Source organism: Stenella coeruleoalba (genome assembly GCF_951394435.1).
Source record: "Stenella coeruleoalba genome assembly, chromosome: 1".
Lineage (NCBI taxonomy): Eukaryota > Metazoa > Chordata > Mammalia > Artiodactyla > Delphinidae > Stenella > Stenella coeruleoalba.
In genome coordinates, this window is record NC_137169.1 from 873,718 (window position 1) to 896,168 (window position 22,451).

At 49.6% G+C, this 22,451-nt stretch overlaps 1 protein-coding gene across 1 annotated transcript in view; it reads right to left on the bottom strand.

Annotated features, from left to right (window-relative positions):
* CFAP74 (cilia and flagella associated protein 74) overlaps positions 1-22,451 on the bottom strand; it is a 79,101-nt gene that overhangs the window by 17,481 nt on the left and 39,169 nt on the right. Inside the window, exons 17-20 of the mRNA XM_079916860.1 lie at positions 17,727-17,891; positions 16,499-16,661; positions 6,605-6,681; positions 6,079-6,201 (exon numbers count right to left, since the gene is read on the bottom strand). Coding sequence (XP_079772986.1) covers positions 6,079-6,201; positions 6,605-6,681; positions 16,499-16,661; positions 17,727-17,891 — 528 coding nt within the window. The remainder of the gene's footprint in view (positions 1-6,078; positions 6,202-6,604; positions 6,682-16,498; positions 16,662-17,726; positions 17,892-22,451) is intronic.

Consider the following 22,451-nt stretch of genomic DNA (forward strand, 5'->3'; position numbering starts at 1 on the left):
CCCCACCTCGGACCCTGGCGTCGGCTTCCTGCAGTCAGACCAGGATGTCCTGCAGAGAGAGCCTGTGCACAGCAGCCCCCCTCAGGCAGGAACAGTGACCACCAGCCCACACAACTGGGTGGAGGGCTTCCCTTTCTACCACCTGCAGGGCTGTGACCTTAGAACACACCAGCGCCAGATCCGAGGCCACAGGGTCACTGAAACATACAACCCACCTCCAGGGCCAGAGACAAGATGGACGGAATAAAAGGAAAGCGCGGCCAGAGAGACGGGGCAGCCGGGAGAGGCCAGAGAGACGGAGCAGCCGGGAGAGGCCAGAGAGACGGAGCAGCCGGGAGAGGCCAGAGAGACGGAGCAGCCGGGAGAGGCCAGAGAGACGGAGCAGCCGGGAGAGTCCAGAGAAACGGAGCAGCCGGGAGAGGCCAGAGAGACGGAGCAGCCGGGAGAGGCCAGAGAGACGGGGCAGCCGGGAGAGGCCAGAGAGACGGAGCAGCCGGGAGAGGCCAGAGAGACGGAGCAGCCGGGAGAGTCAGGAGGGGGTCTGAGGAGAAGCACGGCCACCCCACTCAAAGGCAGTGGTGACAGCAGGTGAACGGTGGTCCACCGAGGGGGGCGGGGGGGCTGCTGCCGAGAGGCGCTGAGGCCCGGAGCAGCGTCCTGACCTCACGGCCAGGCAGGTCACAAAGACACTGGTCCCGCCGGCACCTGAATCAGGGCCAGGCGAGCAGGCGGACACGTGCGGTGACACGTGACACACAAGGCCGGGGGACAGGCGTCCGTGAAGCAGACGGGGTGGTCGGCACAGGAAGGCCCCGTCCACGGAGGAGCCAGCCAGGGAGGGTAAGAAAGGCACAGACACGGAAACGAAAGGCCAGCCTGCGCTGGGACCATCCTCACGCGGAGACAGTGGGCAGCGTCCTCACACCCCTGGAAGGGAGGGGTCCACAGGCCGGCAGAACCCAGCACATGTCACGAGGGACCCACCTCAGGAAAGCAGGCGGGCAGGATGGGAATCCAGACCCCGTTCACCCCTGGAGGCCGGGAGCCACCCCAGGGGCTGCGTGTGTACCACACCCGGGTGAGGAGGTGGGGTAGGAGAGTGGTCAGGGCGTTCACTGCCCCGGCTCGCCTGGCAGGGCCCCCGTGGGCTGGAGCGTCCTTGACCCGAGGTCACAGCCCCAGCCAGGCCATCCTCTCCAAGTGCTCAGTTACCCAGGTCTGGTCCCTGTTCCTTCCTGACACCACAGCAGGGGCTCTGTGGGGACCTATGGGGCTACCGCGGGGAACTGTGGGACTCCATGGTTACTGTGGACATGTGGGAACAGTGTGAGTATTATGGTACATTGTGGGGTATTGTAGGGTATGGCCTATTCCTTGGGGTTTCCGTTACAAATAAATGAATATTGTGTCTCAAATCCCTGGCCCCTGACAGACTCATTCCTATATGGAAAACACACCAGAGCAGAGACTCCTGATGGCGAGAGGAGAGGAGAGTGTGGTGAGCACAGAATCATCAAACGGTCACACCTGGACATGGCCACCTGCCTGGAATCGTGGACCATGGAGTTGGGTCAGAACTCCTGAGGCAGTGGGGGCAGAGTCGGAGGAGATGCTAATAATTCTAATGACAGTTAAGTGAAACCGAGACATCGAGGGCCAAGAAAGAGGATAAATAAAAGGGACCCAAAATCGTGTCTTATTTTGGCCATAAGGAAGTGGTGGTGGAGTGAACTATCCGTCTTGGAGGATGGTCCTCTTGCACCTAAAAAATAGAAAGTCAGGGCTTCCCTGGTGGCACAGGGGTTAAGAATTTGCCTGCCTGCAGGGGACATGGGTTTGAGTCCTGGTCTGGGAAGATCCCACATGCCATGGATCAACTAAGCCCGTGTGCCACAACTACTGAGCCTGCACTCTAGAGCCCGTGAGCCACAGTTACTGAGCCTGTGTGCCACAACTGCTGAAGCCTGCACGCCTAGAGCCCGTGCTCTGCAACAAGAGAAGCCACCGCAATGAGAAGCCCACGCACCGCAACGAAGAGTAGCCTCCGCTCGCCACAACTAGAGAAAGCCCACAAAAGACCCAATGCAGCCAAAAAAAAAAAAAAAAAATTATAAAAAAGAAATAGAAAGTCATGTGGGATTTAAGGGCTGGGAAAGGGGAGGGGACCGTTCATTGAATGAAAGTAGAATTTCCAAATAACAGGGAAAAAAGGAATAAGTAGCAACTTGATCAAACCAATGAAAACAAGAAAACTGAAAGTGAGGAAACAGTATGATAAAATGAATAGTAGACAAATCTAATGGAAGTAGTAAAACAAAGTGTGTCAATATTATGCTGCAAATGCACTGGATTCTCCCCCTAAAGGCAGACAACATTAGTCTGGGTCCACAGACAAAACCTGGCTCCTTAAAAGACACATGAAGTCATTAAAAAAGGATAAATATCGGCCGGGGCCGGGGGGAGGACAAAGGGATATGAGGAGAAGGTGAAGCAGAGGAAAGCAGGAGTGGCCCTGTCGTTATTGTGGGATCGGCTGGATATAGAGGTGCCAGGAGCAGCAGGATGAAGGGGGATGTTTGGTTCTGGTGAAAGGCACAATTCACGATAAGAAAACGACGATAAACCCTCATGCGTGAAACAATAAAGCAGCTGAACACAGCCCTCTGTTAGAACTGTAAGGAGCCCTCTCGCACTGCTGGTGGGAATGGGAATTGGTACAGCCACTATGGAGCACAGTATGGCGGTTCCTTAAAAAAATAGAAATAGAACTACCATACGACCCAGCAATCCCACTACTGGGCACATACCCTGAGAAAACCATAATTCAAAAAGAGTCATGTACCAAAATGTTCATTGCAGCTCTACTAACAATAGCCAGGACATGGAAACAACCTAAGAGTCCATTGTCGGATGTATGCATAAAGATGATGCGGCACATGTATACAATGGAATATTACTCAGCCATAAAAAGGAACAAAACTGAGTTATTTGTAGTGAGGTGGATGGACCTAGAGACTGTCATACAGAGTGAATTAAGTCAGAAAGAGAAAAACAAATATCGTATGCTAACACATATTTATGGAATCTAAAAAAAAAAAAGAGAAGAAATGGATCTGAAGAACCTAGGGGCAGGACAGGAATAAAGACGCAGACTTAGAGAATGGACTTGAGGACACGGGAAGGGGGAAGGGTAAGCTAGGACGAAGTGAGAGAGTTGCATGGACATATATACACTACCAAATGTAAAATAGATAGCTAGTGGGAAGCAGCTGCATAGCACAGGGAGATCAGCTTGGTGCTTTGTGACTACCTAGAGGGGTGGGATAGGGAGGGTGGGAGGGAGACACAAGAGGGAGGAGATATGGGGATATATGTGTATGTATAGCTGATTCACTTTGTTATGAAGCAGAAACTAACACACCATTGTAAAGCAGTTATACTCCAATAAAGATGTTAAAAAAAAAAAGTGTAAGGAGAACTTGTCAAAGATCGGGTCATAAGGGAAGATAGATGTGTGGAAGGAAAATGGAGGGAAGCCAAAGCATCTTGACAAAGAAGAACAAAGCTGGGGGAATCATCCTCCCTGAACTCCAGACTATACTGCAAAGCTACAAGCACCAAAACTGCATGGTACTGGCACAAAAACAGACACATAGATCAATGAAACAGGAAAGAGAGCCCAGAGATAAACCCATGCACTTATGGTCACCTAATCTATGACAAAGGATGAAAGAACATACAATGGAGAAAAGACAATCTCTTCAACAAGTGGTGCTGGGAAAACTGGACAGTTACATGTAAAAGAATGAAATTAGAACATTCTCTAACACCATACACAAAAATACACTCAAAATGTATTGAAGACCTAAATGTAAGACCGGAAGCTATAAAGCTCTTAGAAGAAAGTGTAGGCAGGACACTCTGTGACATAAATTGTAGCAGTATTTTTTTGGATCTGTCTCCCAAGGCAAAGGAAGCAAAAGCAAAAATAAACAAATGGGACCTAATTAAACATAAAAGCTTTTGTGCAGCGAAAGAAACCACTGACAAAATTGAAAAGACAACCTACTGAATGGGAGAAAATATTTGCAAATGATATGAATGATAAGGGATTAATATCCAAAATATATATAACAGCTCATACAACCCAATATCAAAAAACAAACGACCTAATTAAAAAATGAGCAGAAGGGAATTCCCTGGTGCTCCAGTGGTTAGGAATCCACGCTTCCACTGCAGGGAGCCCGGGTTTGATCCCTGGTCAGGGAACTAAGATCCCGCATGCTATGTGGCATGGCCAAAAAAATAAAAAATAAACAAGTTTAAAAAAATGAGTAGAAGACCTGAATAGACATGTTTCCAAAGAGGACATGCACATGGTCAACAGGCACATAAAAAGATCCTCAGCATTGACAACCATCAGGGAAATCCAAATCAAAGCCACAGTGAGATATCACCTCGCACCTGTCAGAATGGCTTTCATCAAAAAGTCTACAAATAACAAGCATTGGAGAGGATGTGGAGAAAAGGGAGCCCTCAGGCACTGCTGGTGGGAACATAAACTGGTGCAACCACTGTGTAAAACAGTATGGAAATTCCTCAAAAAGCTAAAAATATAACTACCATATGACCCAGCAATTCCACTCTTGGGTATACATCTGCAAGAAACAAAAACACTAATTTGAAAAGATATATGCACCCCAATGTTCATGGCAGCAGTATTTACAATAGCTAAGATATGGAAGCAACCTAGGTGTCCATCAACAGAGGAATGGATGAAGAAGACATGGTGCATATATACAACAGAATACTACTCAGCCATGAAAAGAATGAAACCCTGACGTTTGCAGCCACATGGATGGACCTAGAGGGTATCATGCTTAGTGAAGTAAGTCAGACAGAGAAAGACAAACACTGTATGTTATCACTTATATGTGGAATCTAGAAAATAAAACAACTGAATGAATATAACAAAACAGAAACAGACACACAGATATAAAGGACAAACTAGTGGGTACCAGTGGGGAGAAGGGTCGGGGAGGGGCAAGATAGGGGTACAGGATTAAGGGACACAAACTACTATGTATAAAATAGATAAGCTACAGGGACTTCCCTGGTGGTCCAGTGGCTAAGACTCTGCCCTCCCAATGCAGGGGGCCCAGATTCGATCCCTGGTCTGAGAACTAGATCCCGCATGCCGCAACTAAAAGATCCCGCACGGCACAACTAAGACCCGGCGCAGCCAAATAAATAAATAAATAAATATTTTAAAACATAGATAAGCTGCAAGGATATACGGGACAGCACGGGGACTATAACTGAACTGCATAACTATTTTCTTTTTTTTTGGCTGCGCTGCACGGCTTGGGGGATCTTAGTTCCCCGACCAGGGATTGAACCCAGGCCCACAGCAGTGAAAGTGCTGAGTCGTACCCTGGACCACCGGGGAACTCCCTATAATGGCTTTAAATGGAATATACTCTATAGAATTTTTGAATCACTATGCTGTACGCCTGTAACTAAAAAAAATACCTCCACAAACTCAGAATCCTAGTAAGAAACAAAATACAATAGAAAAATTGGCAAATGACTTGAAAAAAAAAAAACCCACGGAGGGGTATGAATAACGTGACTAATCCAGCTAATAAATCTGTTTACAGACACTAAATACACTTTCTTCATATGCACATTTCATACTTATAAAGTCAATCTTGCCCTTGGTCACAAAGAAAACTAACAAATTAAAAAAAAGACTTTGCAGATTATATTGTCTGAGCATAATTCAACTTAATAAACTTACAAATAAATAAATCTAAAAAGTAATGATGACAAATTTTAATTACTGGGAAATTAAGAAAGACATCCCTAGTGATTAAGTGCAAGGTGTGTGTGTGTGTGTGTGTGTGTGTCTGTGTGTGTGTGTGTTCACAGGTGTGCATGTGTTGGCTATGTTGTTAGCCATGTGTGTCACTGACTAGCCATGCAAGCGTGGGCAGTGCGGGCAGCAGCCTCACGTGGTCGTGGTGGAGGGACGCAGAGGGCGGGGACCCCGTGCCCAGGGAGCAGCAGGATACTCACAGTTGGGCACTGCTGATTCTTAAACACGACCTTGAACCTGGTGGAGACCGTTCCTGGGACAATCGGGGTGAAGATGACGGGCACTTTGATGGTGCTGAAGGGGCCAATCTCCCCCTCTGTTATCTGCACGGCAAGAGAGGTAGGCAGGGCCGCTCAGCCTTCACGTTCCCGTCATGGTGTCTCCCGTGGCCTCACCACAGCCGGGTCACTGCGGGGGCGAGTGGTGGCAGCCCCCACGTGTGCACTCGCTCTCCTGATGACACGGTCCTTGCACACACATGCACAGCCCCCACGCTCTGGCTGGGAAGGCCCTGCATTGGTGTCTCCTCTGAGCTGGACTAGGGGTACCCAGGGCCCTGCCTCTGCGGCTCTGGACCCGCCCGGCCCCAGTCTGAGACGGGGCAGCCGGACACCGGCTGAGACAGCTAACTGCCCAGAGGAGGCGAGTCCAGCGGCCAGACTAGTCTAGTCCGGCTCTGGTCAGATGGACAGACCACCCTGGGGGCCGGAAGAAGGTGGGCCTGACCTCTCCCAGTGAGAACTCCGTCTGCTCCTCGTTGGGAGGTACAGCCACGATGGTGGGCGAGGTCACTCCCTCTGATTCTGGAAGAGAAAGGTCCAGGTGTGAGGCTGGCCAGGCACGGCTGGGCAGTTCCGCCACCCCCGGGGCGTGGCCACCCCCAACCCGGCCTCCCGGGGCCGTGAGGCCCGAGGGGGAGCTGGGGCGCTAGGGCACCATCCGGCCCCCGCCCTCGCCCAGACCAGGTGCTGTTCTGGGGCTCGTGGGGCCACCCCAGCCCTCCTGCGCAGACAGCTCCTCCTGCCAATACCATCTCCAGCAACCCCACCCTTTCCCAGGGCTCAGGGCCACAGGAGGCTATCATTGTGGCCCCAGGTTTGCATGGATGTGCCCCCGCAGACCCCCTCCCCCCGTGGCCATCTCCTGGTCAGGGACCTCGGGAACTCGGGGACCCCCAGCTCAAGCCCCAGGCCACTTGGACAGTGGGCACTGCGACCTCTGGAGCAGGAGGCTGGGGTGGCAGAGGGTCCCTAGTTGTCCAAAGCCCCAGTGCAGGGAAGGGGGTGGGGGAAGGATGCTGGCCCCAGGGCGGCCCGGTGGGTGCAGTGGCCTGAGAGCAGCGCACTGGAGAGGGGACGGCCGAGAAGTGGACCATCTGGGGCTTCACTTCAAAGCAGGAGGAGTGGAAAGTGGGCTCAAGGGGGTTTGTATGAAGAGGAGGAAACAGCAGGGTGCTGTGTCAGGGCTGGGCCAGGGTGGGGCGTGGGGAGGGGGTCAGCCATTTCCCAGGGACCCACCGGAGCCCGAGGGGCTGCTGGGCCCTGGAAATGTAACACAGTGTCCACTTTCAGGTGATGATAACATGTTCGCAGCCTCATTTTCACACTCATTTAGCCTTGTCTGTGTGCACGTTGCCTGCATGTTTTGAACATCTCTTCCCCACTGGTGGACCATGGATCCCGGCCCACCCCTCGGGATTTGGGGGGGCACCCCAAGAATGGCAGGCCATCCATCAGGAAGGGTAGACCCTGTTTCCTCTCATCTGAGAAGGTCTTCCTGTTGACTTTGCAAGTGAACAGACCCAGTTTGATAGGAGAGGTGAAGGTCAGCGTCCTTTCTGAGTCCTTCCCCAGCTGGGCTGCCAGCCTGGCCCTGTGGAGACCCCAGGTGCACTGCTGCGGCCTGCCCCAGGCTACCACAGGGCGGTATGCACCATTTCTGGGGCCTGGGGTCGTAAAGGCAGAGGCCCCCAGTTCTGGCTCCTCCAGTGTGGCAGACTTCTCATGCAGCCAGCAGCTGTGGCTGTCACCAGGTTGGGTGGGGCGAGTGGGTCAGCTGGCTCCCGTCACCCCACTGTTTACGTCCTTGTCTGCTTCAGGAGTTACCTCGGTGAGAGCCCAGACATGGGCCCACGGGGTCCTTCCCTACGCCCTGAGTCCAGGCCAGACCCTGGGGTCAGCTGCTTCATCTTGCATGGATGCTGGCTGGGGTCCCTTGGTGACCCAGGGTGGAATCGTGTTGGTCAGTTTGCTGGGAATATGGTGCGCTTCCACTAATTCTAGAATCAGGCTTGTTAACGATTAGGAAGACTTTCATTAATCATGTGTGCAGTGTATCTGCTCCACGCGTCCATTCTGTTCTGTCAGTCACAGAGTGGATATTTACTCACTTCCTGGAGTTAGAGGCATTTCGACACTTTAGAACATTCTCAGCAAGTAGCTCTTTAAATACTGTCTTTTCCAGATTCCAACGGACAAGTCGCTCCTTACTCATCCTCAACAGTACACGTGTTGTACTGCTTCTTTCATGTTTCCATCTCTATCTTCTAGTTCCCTAATTGTCTCTTCAGCAGTGTCTAATCCACAGTTTAACCCAGTGATTGGGGTTTTGTTTGTTTTCAGTGATCATATTCTTACTGCTAGAAGTTTTATTTGGTTCATTTTCTTTATTTTTTTTTAAAAATAAACTTATTTATTTTGGGTTGTGTTGGGTCTTCGCTGCTGCGCGGGGGCTTTCTTTAGTTGCGGCAAGCAGGGCTACTCTTTGCTGCGGTGCGCGGGCATCTCATTGCGGTGGCTTCTCTTGTTGCAGAGCACAGGCTCTAGAGCACAGGCTCACTAGTTGTGGCGCACGGGCTCAGCCGCTCCGCGGCATGTGGGATCTTCCCGGACCAGGTCTCGAACCCATGTCCCCTGCATTGGCAGGCGGATTCTTAACCACTGCGCCACCAGGGAAGTCCCTCATTTCAATTCTATTTGATCTTATTCCTTTGTGATATTTTTCAAAGTATTAAGTGTGCTTGTTTTATTTTCAGTGTCTCATCATATATCTGAAGCATGCAAGATCGTAATGCTGTCTGTCGTTTGTGTTGAGGGATTTCTCCCCCATTTCTTTTTTTTAGTGTAAACTTCTGAAAGCTTTGACAAATGCATACAGGGTGTATCCCCCACCACAATCAAGATACAGAACGTTTCCATCACCTCCCAGCCCAGCTCTCCCTGTGCCCCTTAGTAGTCAATCCCTCCCTGGCTCCTGGCAACCACTGGTCCGTGTTCTGTCCCTACAGTTTTGCCTTTTCCAGAATGACACATAAATGGAATCACATGGTTTGCAGTTTTCTGCGTCTGACGTTTTTCATTAGTGTGATGTCGTGAGGTGCATCCGTGTTGCGTGTGGGTCCCCAGTTCATTCCTTTTCATTGCTGAGTAGCGCTGCAGAGCAGAGGGGTGCCAGGTTGTTTATCCACTCACCAGTCAGCAGACGTCGGCAATCCCAAAGAATTCACATGCAGGTTTCTGTTCGAATTTAGTTTTCATTTCTTTGGGTAAGTACCTAGGAGTGGGGTTTCTGGGTTGTACGGGGTTTGTTCGACTTTATAAGAAATTGCTGAACTGCTCTCCACAGTGGCTACACCGCTGCGCACTCCCAGCAGCAACGGACGAGAGTCACGGCAGCCCCTCACCAGCACTTGCTTCTGTCAGGGGCTGGGGTTTAATCTCGCCCTTCTAACAGGCGTGTAGTGACGGCCCATCGTGGTTCTAATTTGTTTTTCCGTCTGTCTACTGTTGTCGCGTCTTTTCATGTGCTTACTTGCCATCTACACATCTTCTTTGGTCAAGTGTCTGTTCAAGTCATTTGCCCATTTGAAAACTGGGTTATTTGTTTTCTAATTGAGGTTTCAAAGTTCTTTATACATTTTGGATCTGTTCTTTTTTTTTTTTTTTTACAGCTTTATTGGAGTATACTTGCTTTACGATGTGTGTTAGTTTCTGCTTTATAGCAAAGTGAATCAGTTATACATATACATATGTTCCCATATCCCCTCCCTCTTGCATCTCCCTCCCTCCCACCCTCCTTATCCCACCCCTCCAGGCGGTCACAAAGCACCGAGCTGATCTCCCTGTGCCATGCGACTGCTTCCCACTAGCTATCTATCTTACATTTGGTAGTGTGTATATGTCCATGCCTCTCTCTCGCTTTGTCACAGCTTACCCTTCCCCCTCCCCATATCCTCAAGTCCATTCTCTAGTAGGTCTGTGTCTTTATTCCTGTCTTACCCTTAGGTTCTTCATGACATTTTTTTTCCTTAAATTCCGTATATGTGTGTCAGCATACAGTATTTGTCTTTCTCTTTCTGACTTACTTGGATCTGTTCTTTATCAGGTCAGTGATTTGCTAATATTTTCTGACAGTCAGTGGCTTATCTTTTTCTTTTTTTGCGGTACGCGGGCCTCTCACTGCTGTGGCCTCTCCCGTTGCAGAGCACAGGCTCCGGACGCGCAGGCCCAGCGGCCATGGCTCACAGTCCCAGCCGCTCCGCGGCATGTGGGATCTTCCCAGACCGGGGCACGAACCCGTGTCCCCTGCATCGGCAGGCAGACTCTCAACCACTGCGCCACCAGGGAAGCCCTCAGTGGCTTGTCTTTCATTCTCTTAACAGTCTGTTTAGAAGAGCAGATAGTTTTAGCTTTGATGAAGTCCAGAGGTTTTTGTTTTTTTTTTTTTTGGATGTACAGTTTATAGTTTAAACCGTACAGTTTAAAGAATGGCTCATGCTTTTGATGTCATACCTAAGAAATCTTTGCCCAAACCAAGGTTACACAGATTTTCTCCTGTGTTTCTTTTAGAAGTTTTATAATTTTAGGTTTTACATTTAGATCTATGATTTTGAGCAGTTTTTGTTTACAGCGAGAGGAATGGATGGAGGTTAATTTGGGAGCATATGTTTATCTAATTGTTAAGGTCTCATTTGAGGACAAGACTTTCTTTCTCCAAGGAATTACCTTTGCATATTTGTGTGGGTCTATTTTTGGACCCTTTATCCTGTCCCACTGAAACCCTGTGTCTCTCCCTCTGCCAATATCACGCTATGTGTTACTCCACCTTCAGAGGAAGTCTTGCAATCAGGTAGTCTGAGTCTTCTAACTTTGTTCTTTTTCAAAATTGTTTGTTATTTTAGGTCCTTTAGATTTCTATATAAATTTTATTTGTTTAAAAATTTTTATTTATTATTTATTTTGGCTGCACTGGGTCTTAGTTGCAGCACACAGGATCTTTAGTTGCGGCATGCATGCGGGATCTAGTTCCCCGACCAGGGATCGAACCCAGGCCCCCTGCATTGGGAGCTTGGAGTCTTACCCACTGGACCACCAGGGAAGTCCCTCCATATAAATTTTAGAATCAGCTTGTCAATTCCCATAAAAAGCCCTGCTAGATTTTGATTAGAATTGCATTCATCTATAGCCAGTTTTGGGAGAACCGACCTCTTAACAATATTGAGTCTTTCCATCCACAAGCTCCATGGATCTCCCAATTTATTGAGGCCTTTGATTTCTTTCATCAGAGTTTTGTAGTTTTCAGCATACAGACCCTGAACATTTTTTCTTAGCTTTATAACTTACTAGTTCATGTTTTCGGTGCTATTATAAATGATACTTATAAAAATTTAATTTCCAATTGTTAATTTCTATCTAGAAATGTGCTTGATTTTTGTATATTGTATCCTGTGACCTTGCTAAACGCACTAGTTCTGTAACTTTTGGGGGATTCTTTGAGATATTCTAGATAGACAGTCATGTTGTCTGTGAATAAAGCTGATTTTATTTTTTTCTTTTCAAATTTTATTTCTTTTATTTCCTTTTCTTGCCTTATTGCACTGAATAGCTATGAGTGAATGAGCATCTTTGCTGTACTCCCAACCTTCAGGAGAAGCATTCAATCTTTCATCAAGTATGATGGTAACTGTTAGGTTTTTTTTTTTTTTTTTTTTTGTGGTACGCGGGCCTCTCACTGTTGTGGCCTCTCCCATCGCGGAGCACAGGCTCCGGACGCGTAGGCTCAGCGGCCATGGCTCACGGGCCCAGCCGCTCCGCGGCATGTGGGATCCTCCTGGACCGGGGCATGAACCCGTGTCCCCTGCATCGGCAGGCGGACTCTCAACCACTGTGCCACCAGGGAAGCCCAGGTTTAGTTTTTGTTTCTTGTTTTTCAAAGATGCCCATCATCAGGTTGAGGAAATTTTCTTCTACTCCTAGTTCACTGAGATCTTCCATCACAAATGGATGTGGAATTTTGTCAAAAGCTTTTTCTCCATCTGTTAAGACGATCATAATGTTTTTTCTTCTTTCTTCTGTTGATATGGTGAATAATATTGGATGATTTTTCTTTTTTTTTTTGCGGAGCACAGGCTCCAGACGCGCAGGCTCAGCGGCCATGGCTCACGGGCCCAGCCGCTCCGCGGCATGTGGGATCTTCCCGGACCGGGGCATGAACCCGTGTCCCCTGTATCGGCAGGCGGCCTCGCAACCACTGCGCCACCAGGGAAGCCCAATATTGGATGGTTTTTGAATGCTGAACCAGCCTTGTGTTCGGAGGACAGACCCCGCTTGCTTATGATGTATTATCCTTTCTCACATCCTGCTGGATCCATCTGCTAGTATCGTAATGAAGAGGCAGAGGAGGTTTTGACTGTGAGCACGTGCTTCCTGGCACTTTACCTGTGGAGCTCCTTGAGTTCTGAGCTGAAGCTGCACTTCTCCAGAGAGGGTTGGCCTTTGTGTGGCTGGGCCCCGAAGCTCTTCCAACCTGGGACCACTTTCCCCTAAAGTCTCGGCTGGAGACAGCACGGGGTCACAGGTCCAGGCTGCAGACCCACACGGAACTGGCTGATGGTTTTCTTCTCTTTTTTTAAAAAAATAAATTGATTTATTTATTTATTTTTGGCTGCACTGGGTCTTTGTTGCTGCACGCGGGCTTTCTCTAGTTGCATCGAGTGGGGGCTACTCTTTGTTGCAGTGCGCGGGCTTCTCATTGCGGTGGCTTCTCTTGTTGCCGAGAACGGGATCTAGGCACGTGGGCTTCAGTAGTTGTGGCATGCAGGCTCAGTAGTTGTGGCTCGCTGGCTCTAGAGCGCAGGCTCAGTACTTGTGGCCCACAGGCTTAGTTGCTCTGTGGCATGTGGGATCTTCCCGGACCAGGGCTCGTACCCGTGTCCCCTGCATTGGCAGGCGGATTCTTAGCCGCTGCGCCACCAGGGACGTCCTGGCTGATGGTTTTCAACCATCAAGGTGACCCCCTCGCCACCTTTAAAGGGCAAGGGGCCCACGCTGCTGCTTCCTTGCTGCTCTGCTCTGGGGCAGCTCATACTCGTGATGTACTTGTCCGCCACGTGTGCAGCCCTCTGAGGCAGACCCTTTGCTCTGAGCACTCCTGCCACGCCCCATGCTGCAGCCGTGGGGAAGGTTCTGGGCCAGCAGGTCTCAGGGGCCCACGCTGGGAGCTGCACAGCTGATGTGAGGACCCCCACGAACCTCCCGTGGGGGGTGGCCCAAACTCCACGCGGAAGGTGGCCCCTCCTGACGTGTGGTGCTGGGGGTCAAGGCCAGCTGACCCCCTGAGCCAGCACAGGAGGCAGAGGAGGTGAGGAGGGAGCCCTACCCACTCACCCTCTGTCCCCCTGGGAACAGAACCATCTGTGTGCACCGCAGCGTCTCTCCTCTCTCCACGTTTTGTAATCTCTGTTCTGATCCGCTGATCCATGTGTCCTTATCTGGACCACACTGTCCTGATTACTGTAGATTTAAAGTACGTCTTGAAGCCACGTGTGAGTTTACAAAAACGGTCTTTTGAAAGATGCTTTCCTGGAGTATTAGAAAAATACCGAGGCAGGGGTCCCATGCACCCCTGCATCCCACGTTCACACCAACGTTTATCAACAGCCCCCCAGGGGCTTCCCTGGTGGCGCAGTGGTTAAGAATCCGCCTGCCAATGCAGGGGGACACGGCTTCAAGCCCTGGTCTGGGAAGATCCCACATGCCGCGGAGCAACTAAGCCTGCAAGCCACGACTGCTGAGCCCGAGTGCCACAACTACTGGAGCCTGCATGCCTAGAGCCCATGCTCTGCAACAAGAGAAGCCACTGCAATGAGAAGCCCGCACACTGCAACAAAGAGTAGCCCCCGCTCGACGCAACTAGAGAAAGCCCGCACGCAGCAACGAAGACCCAACGCAGCCGAAAATAAATTAAAAATAAAATAAACAAATTTATACATAAAGAAAACATATGGAAATGCAAGTACCTAAAATATCCAAAGCAAATACCTTGCCAAAAAAAAGAGCAAAGTTGGGTGACTTAACACTACGTGGCTTCAAGGCTAACCCTAGAGCTACAGTAATCCAGGTGGACAGTGCTGGTCAGGAGCGGTAAATGGGTCAACCGATCGCATACAGAGTCCAGAAGTACACCCACACTTTCAATCCATTTGCAACAAAGATAACAAATCAATCCACCAGGGAAAGGAAAGTATTTTCAACCTGTTTTGCAGGAACAATGGGACATACACGTGGGAAAAAGAAGAGCCTTGGCATCTACCTCACATCACACACAGAAATTAGCTGGACCACAGACCCAAACGTAAGAGCCATGTCTTATGTCCTTGGGATAGGGGAAAAGTTGCTATAAAGGCATAAAGCGCACACCTCAAAAGAAATGATGGGCAGATTTGCAAACATTAAAATTAAGAACTTCGGGACTTCCGGGACTTCCCCGGTGGTCCAGCGGTTAAGACTCTTTGCTCCCAATGCACGGGGCCTGGGTTCAATCCCTGGTCAGGGAACTAGATCCCGCATGCATGCCACAACTAAGAGTTAGCATGACGCAACTAAAGATCCCTCATGCCGCAACGAAGATCCTGCGTGCCGCACCTAAGACCCGGCGCAGCCAAATAAATAAATAAGTAGAACTTTGGGACTTCCCTGGCAGTCCAGCGGTTAACACTCTGCACTTCCAATGCGAGGGGTGCGGGTTTGATCCCTGGTTGGGGAACTAAGATCCCACATGCCACGTGGCACGGCCAAAAAAATAAATAAATGAAAAATAAAATAAAATTAAGAACTCTGACTTAAGAAAAGAGATCATAAAGGGAGTAAAAGGACGAGCCACGACTTCGACTTGGAGGCAATCTTTGCAACCTCCTAACTGACAAAGGCTAAGTATACAGGATCTGGAAAGAACTCCTATGAATAAATAAGAAAGGACAAACAACCCCGTAGAAAAGTGGGTGAAAAGCTTGAACAGGCATTTCATACAAAAGAAAATACAAATGGTAAACAGGCACCTGGAAAGACAGGCAACCTCACCGGCGGCGTGAGCAGTGCAGACGGGAGCCTCCCTTCCCAGGCCTCCAGACCGACCCCGCGGAGCTGCCCAGTGGGACCCAGCCATGGGCCGCGGGTGGCTGTGAGCTCTTGAAATGTGGCTCCTGGGAAGGAGGAACGAAATTCTCCTATTACTTAATTTTGGTTAATTTAAATCTGAATAGCCAGATGTGACTAGCGGCAGCTGCACTGGGTAGCGCAGTCCCAGCTGCAGCCACGCGGGACAAGAACAGACGCAGTAATAAGAGTGAGGCCGCGCGTCCCCCGCGATGCGGCAAAGACACGCCCCAGGGAGACTCACACACTTGGAGACGCCGCCTGAGCCCCTGCGCGCACGGCCCGCGCCGTGAAGTCCCCCTGATGTGAGCCGGTGGGGGTGGCCTGTGACCGAGGCATGTTCGTGAGAGGAGCCGCTACGCAGAGGAACCCCGCCCAGTCCATGTGGACGCCCCACAGAGCTCAACGCTACACAGCCAGACAACTCAGGATGTGCTCCCGCGGCTCCGACGCTGGGGAAATGCAGCCCTTTCTGACCGTGAGCGTGGAGGGAAAAGGCAAAGGGAGGCAAGGGAACGCTGAAGACAACGCCAGAGGGACGCCCCTGGGGAGGCGGTGTGTCCGGTGAGCGCGGCCGCCTGGGCCCTCGTCCTCCTCAAGCTCCACCTGGGCTCGGGCTGCCGACTTCCTGGCTCTTCTTTAAACTGTCCTCACGTGTTACATGCACTCGACTTCCAGACGGAGCCAGCCTGGGGCCTTCAGCGACCCCATCAGCAGAGCCCCCGGCCCCTTCCCCATCCCCTCCCTCCCTCCACCAGGCAGGGCTCCTCAGATGTCCCAACAAGGGCCACCAAGGGCAGGGAGGAGGGCAGTTCCCCTTGTGGCCAGCCTGGTGGTCCAAAGCTGTGCATTTCCTTTAAGCCTTCTGTTAGCTTAAATATGGATGCAAATTTTAATCCGCTCCATAACCAGTATGTAGTTGAATACATACATGCATGTGAACATCTTCTTACTCACTTAGAACGGGAGCCTGGAAACACTCTGCACCGCCCAGCCCCCGGCACCACACTGGCACCACCGGCCTTCGCCGGACGCAACCGTGCTTGGAGTGGCTCCCGGAAGCTGTCCCTCTGGGGCCCTCCGACCCGGCCTGCCAGCCCCTCTGCCTGTCAAACGGCTGGGGCTCGGGGCCCTGCGGCCAAGGTGGCCCAGGGCTGCGTGCTGAGCGCAAGTCGCGGGCCCGGCTCACCTACGGGGCGCCCCTCCTCCTTCTCCTTTATGTCCAGTTTTCCAGACTCCTTCTGGCTCGGCACATCTGCGGGCACGGACTCATTGCCCGCCGTCAGCTGCTTGGAAAAACTGGTGGCGACGTTACTGTCAAAACCCTTGTCTTCATATGTGAAGTTACTGCTCTGAAAAAGAGAACGTGACACCTTTACTGGCAGTTTCCACTTGCCTTTCCCATCAACCGTCCGCACCCGCCATCTGGGGAGGGCCACGTTGAGAGCCTGGCCGTATCCGGGCTGGGGGCCGCGGGCTCCCACAGCACCCCTCAACCGCTCTCTGGCGACCCGTGCCGGGCTCGTCCGGGGCTCAGGGCCCCTCTCGCCCAGGCGGGCTCCGCCTTGGCCCTGTCCCAGAGCCTGCTGCACGCGTGCACGCAGCCGACTTCCTCCAGGACGCCTGCTCCTCCCCCACATGGGCTTGGGCCCCACAGGCTCCAGCCCCGAGCTCTCCTGGCTTCAGCTCAGATCCCAGCAGGCCGAGAGCGGCCCAACCCCACCTCTGCTCCTTTCCCAGAGGTCACTGGCCCCCAGTCCTTTCCCCTGGGCTCACAACAGACCAACGGAGTGCCTGCCGCGTGCAACTCAGGGGCCACGGGGGGACACACAGGGCACTGCCTGGGTGGAGCTGCCGTCCAGCCGGACAGACACCCACCAGGAGAGGGCTGGTGCCCGCGGGGAGCCCTGAGGGCCCAGGCAGTTGTCCTCACCCCCAAATAATCCCCCCCAGTGTCCATTGGCTGTGCTGGAAGTTGTCTCCACTGATGGGGTCCCACCTGTTTCCGCTTCCTCAGCAGCACACGTGCACAGCCTTCCCGTGAGAGGACCAGGGCCCCCCTCGCACCTTTGGGAGAGGTGCAGGTGCGGGGCAGGGTTTGCTGTGCTTTTCAGCCTGGGGTGTCTGGGCTGGACCGCCCGTCCCCACAGGCTGGGACTTTAGGGCCTGGAGCGCCTGGCCACCACCTTGCCAACACGTATGACGGGACAGCATCCTGCTGCCCTAGGTGCACTCCTTACGGAGACAGATCTCTTCTACCTAGACTGACCGGAGGCCGTCCTGCTTCTGGGCCTTCTCCCGCCCACATCGGCGTGGCCCCCTTTACACTCGTGGGACTGTGTCTCGGGGCGGGAGATGCCACGTGCTGCCCTTGGCCGGGCAGTCACGGCACTGACCAGGAGCAGCAGCACACTCACCGTGCTGAAGACCGACGGGGACGTGTCCATCTCACAGCACTCTGATGCCAGGAGAAACCTGAGCCCGGTGCCCAAGCCCCCGAGGTTGGTCAGCGTGACGGTCCGGGATGCAGTCTCACCCACCACGCAGCTGCCGAAGTCGATGAGCTCCTTGTCGAGGGACAGCTGCCCAAGGACCCCGAGTGAGCCAGGGTGACCACGCCAGGCTCACAGCAAGCTCTCCTCTCCCACCTGTCACCCTGCACCCCTGAGGGGACACAGGAGCGCCAGCTGCCTCTGGCTCATGGGGGGAGGCAGGGCCTCTGCACAGCCCAGGACACAGTCCACATCCCAGAAATCATAGACTGTGTACTGATCATAGCAGTTTGGGAGCGCCTGGGTGCAAGTTTTGAAAAGTCAGAGACTTCCCTGGCGGCGCAGGGGTTAACAATCTGTCTGCCAGTGCAGGAGGCACGGGTTCGAGCCCTGGTCCAGGAAGATCCCACATGCTGAGGAGCAACTAAGCCTGCGTGGCACAACTACTGAGCCCGCGCTCTAGAGCCCACACGCCACAACTACTGAAGCCCGTGCTCCACAGCAAGAGAAGCCACCGCAATGAGAAGCCCGCGCACCGCAACGAAGAGTAGCCCCCGCTCAGCGCAACTAGAGAAAGCCTGTGCAGAGCAACGAAGACCCAACGCGGCCAAAAATAAATAAAATAAATAAATTTATTAAAGAAAAAACTGACATTACATTACATTACATTACACAGCTTACGTTAAAAAACAAGACAGGGAGTTCCCCGGCGGTCCAGCGGTTGGGACTCTGAACTTTCACTGTGGAGGGCCAGGGTTTGACTGCTGGTCGGGGAACTAGGATCCCGCGAGCCGCATGGTGCAGCCAAAAAACCAAAACCAAAACCAAAACCAAACATAAAACAAGACAGATCTCAAGTCAACAACTTATGTTCGCTACTGAAGAAATCAGGAAAAGAACAAACGAAATCCAAAACTAGCAGACAGAAGAAAATAATAAAGATCAGAGCAGAGACAAACAAAAGAGAGAATAGAAAAATAAAGAAAATTAATGAAATCAAAAGTTGGTTCTTCAAAAGATCAACAAAATTGACAAACTTCTGCTACATGGACTAAGAAAAGAAAGACTCAAATTACTAAAATCAGAAATGAAAGTGGGGACATTAATACTGATTCTACAGAAGTAAAAAGCATTGTAAGTGAGTACTATAAACACTCATACCAACAACCTGCAACAAACCCAGATGAAATGTACACATTCCTAGAAAACAAAAACCTACCAACACTGAACCAGAAAGAAATCAGACCATTTGAAGAGACCTGTGACTAGTAAGAACATTGAATGTATCATAAAAAATCTCCTGACAAAGAAGAGCCCTGAACCTGATGGCGTCACTGATGAATTCTACCAAACAGTTACAGAATACCAACCCTTCTCAAACTTTCCAAAAAACTGAAGAGGTAGAAACACTTCATAACTCATCTAGGAGGCTGGCATAACCCTGATACCAAAGCCAGACAAAGATACCACAACAAAAGAAAAGTACAGACCAAAATGCCTTATGAATATTGATGCAAAAACCCTCAACAAAATATTAGCAAACAGAATATACACAATGACCAAGTGGAATTTATTCCTGGAATGTAAGGATGGTTGAATGTAAAAATATCAATCAATGAAGTATGTGACATCAGCAAAATGAAGGGGGAAAACCCACATGATTATCTCAATTGATGAAGAAAAAGCATCTGACAAAATTCAACACGCTTTTATAATAAAAGCACTCAACAAAATAGGAATAGAAAGAAACTACCTTAATATAATAAAAACCAAATATGAAAGCAACATAACATAATATTGCAATAAAACATAACATAATATTCAATGGTGAAAGACTGAAAGCTTTTACTTTAAGATGAGGAATGAGGGAAGGATGCCTGCTTTCCCCACTTCTATTCGACATAGTACTAGAAATTCTAGCCACAGCAATTAGTCAAGAAAAAAACGGTATCCAAGTTGGAAAGGAAGAAGTAAAATTATCTCTGTTTGCACATTACATGATCTTATACGCAGAAAATCCTAAAGACTCCACAAGAAAGCTGTTAGATCTAATAAACAAATTCAGCAAAGTAGCAAGATACAAAGTCAACACACAAGAATCAGTTGCATTTCTGTACACGAACAGTGAACAATCTGAAAAGGAAATTACAAAAACAAATCCATTTACAATGACATAAAAAAAGAATAAAATTTTTAGGAGTTATCTTAGCCAAGGAGGTGAAAGGCTTGTACCATAAAACTACAAAACATTGTTGAAAGAAGACATAAATAAATGGAAACACATCCCACATTCATGGACTGTAAGACTTACTATTGTTAAGAAATCAATATTACCCAAAGCAATCTACAGATTCAATGCAATCCCTATCAAAATTCAAATGACATTTTTTAAGGCAACAGGAAAATCCATTCTAATATTCATATGGAATCACAAGGGACCCAGAATAGCCCAAACAATCTTGAAAAGGAAGAACAAAACTGGAGGAGTCATTCTTCCTCATTTCAAAACTTACTGCAAAGCTACAGTGATCAAAACAGTGTGGCACTAGCATAAAGACAGACATACAGACCAATGGAGTAGAACAGAGAGCCTAGAAATAAACCCTCACATATATGGTCAAATAACTTTTGACAAGGGTGCCAAGACCATTCAGTGGGGGAAAAGACAGTCTTTTCAACAAATGGCCCTGGGAAAAGTGGATGTCCACATGCAAAAGAATTACCTAATTCCATACACAAAAATTAACTTAAAATGGATCAAGGGCCTAAATATAAGACCTAAAACAATAAAACCCTTAGAAGAAAACAAAGGGTAAAATCTTCACAACACTGAATTTGGCAATAATTTCTTAGATACGACACCAAAGGTGCAGGCAATGAAAGAAAAAATGGACAAACTGGACTTCATGAAAGTTGAAAAAATTTTTATATCAAAAGACATTTTCTATAGAGTAAAATGACAGCCCAGAGAATGGGAGAAAATATTTGCAACTCATATATCTGATAAGGGGTTAATACCCAGAACGCACACAGAACTTCTAAAACTCAACAACAACAAAACAAATGACAACCAAATTCAAAATGAGTAAAGGACTTGAATAGACATTTTTCCGAGGAAGACATACCCATGGCCAACAAGCACATGAAAAGATGCTCAACATCACTGATCATCAGGGAAATGCAAATCAAAGCTACAATGAGACACCACCTCACACCAATCAGGATGGCTCCTGTCAAAAAACCCCAGAAAACAACAAGTGCTGGTGAAGACGTGGAGAAATTGGAACTCTTGTGCACTGTTTGTGGGAATGTAAGATGGTGCAGCTACGTAGAAAACAGTGTGGAGGTTCCTCAGATAGAACTACCATAGTTGCTGCTCCTGTCCCACTGTCACATGCCCCTCCCCCTCTCCTGAAGTGACTCCAGGGGACTTAAAGGGCCAGCACACTTTCTTTCCTCCCCTCCTTCATTTTTCTCTTTTTCCTCATTTGTGAGTCAGATATTAAAGTTTAGGACAGGGAAAACCAGGAAGTGACCAGGCACGCCTAGGGAAAGGCTCAGAAGAGACCTGGGAAGACAGTAAGGTTACATCTCAGGCTGACCCTCAGCACAGAGAGAGCTGACAGCAGTCAAAAGGCAAAGAAACAGAAACAATAACAAAACACAGCAAACCCTGGAAAAGGGGAAAACCTGATTTCCAGAGTTACCACATTATTAGATTCAAATGTCCAGTGCTCCACAATCATACAAGGAAACAGAAAGTATGATTCATTCAAAGAAAAAATAAATCAACAGAAACTGTCCCTGAAAAGGACTTGATGGCAGGTCTACTTGAGCAGGACTTTGACACAACTGTCTTAAAGATGCTCAAAGAGGGAAAGGAGGTAAAGGAAGGTGTGAAGGGAGTCAAGAAAATGATGTGTGAACAAAATGGAAATGCCAACGTTTCTAAAAAGAAACAACAACAAAAATCTGGAGCTGAAAAGTACCAGAACTGAAGTGAAAACTCAGTAGCAGGATTCAGAGGTGGATCTGATCAGGGAGAAGACAGAATCCGGGAACCTGGAGACGGGACAATGGGGTCATCGAGGCTGAGGAAGAGGAAGAAAAAAGGCTGAAGAAAAGTGAACAGAGCCTGAGGGGTCTGTGGGACACCATCAAGGGGCCACTATACGCATTGTGGGGTCCTAGGAGGAGGAGAGAAAAGGGCAGAGAGAGAATACTTCAAAAAATAATGGCCGAAAGGTTCCGGCATTCGATGAAAGGTATGATATAAACATCCAAGAAGTTCAACAAACCCCAAGTAGGATGAACTCAAAGAGACTCGTGTTGAGACACCTTCTAATCGGACTGTTAAAGGCCAGAGAAAGAGAGAAAATCTTGACAGCAGCAAGAGAGAAATGACCCGTCACACATAAGGAGCCTGAGGAACATCATGGGCAGGTTTCTCATCAGACTCTTTGGAGGCGAGGGCGCCGTTAGCCCATTTATTCAAAGTGCTCAAGGAAGAAAAATGTCAGTCGAGCATCCTACAACCTTTAAAAGTGAGGAAGAAATCAAGACAGTCCCGGATAGACAAAAGCTGCGGGAGTTCCTCACCACAGACTCGCCTGCAGGAAATGCCCCAGCGAGCCCCGCAGGTGAGAGGAA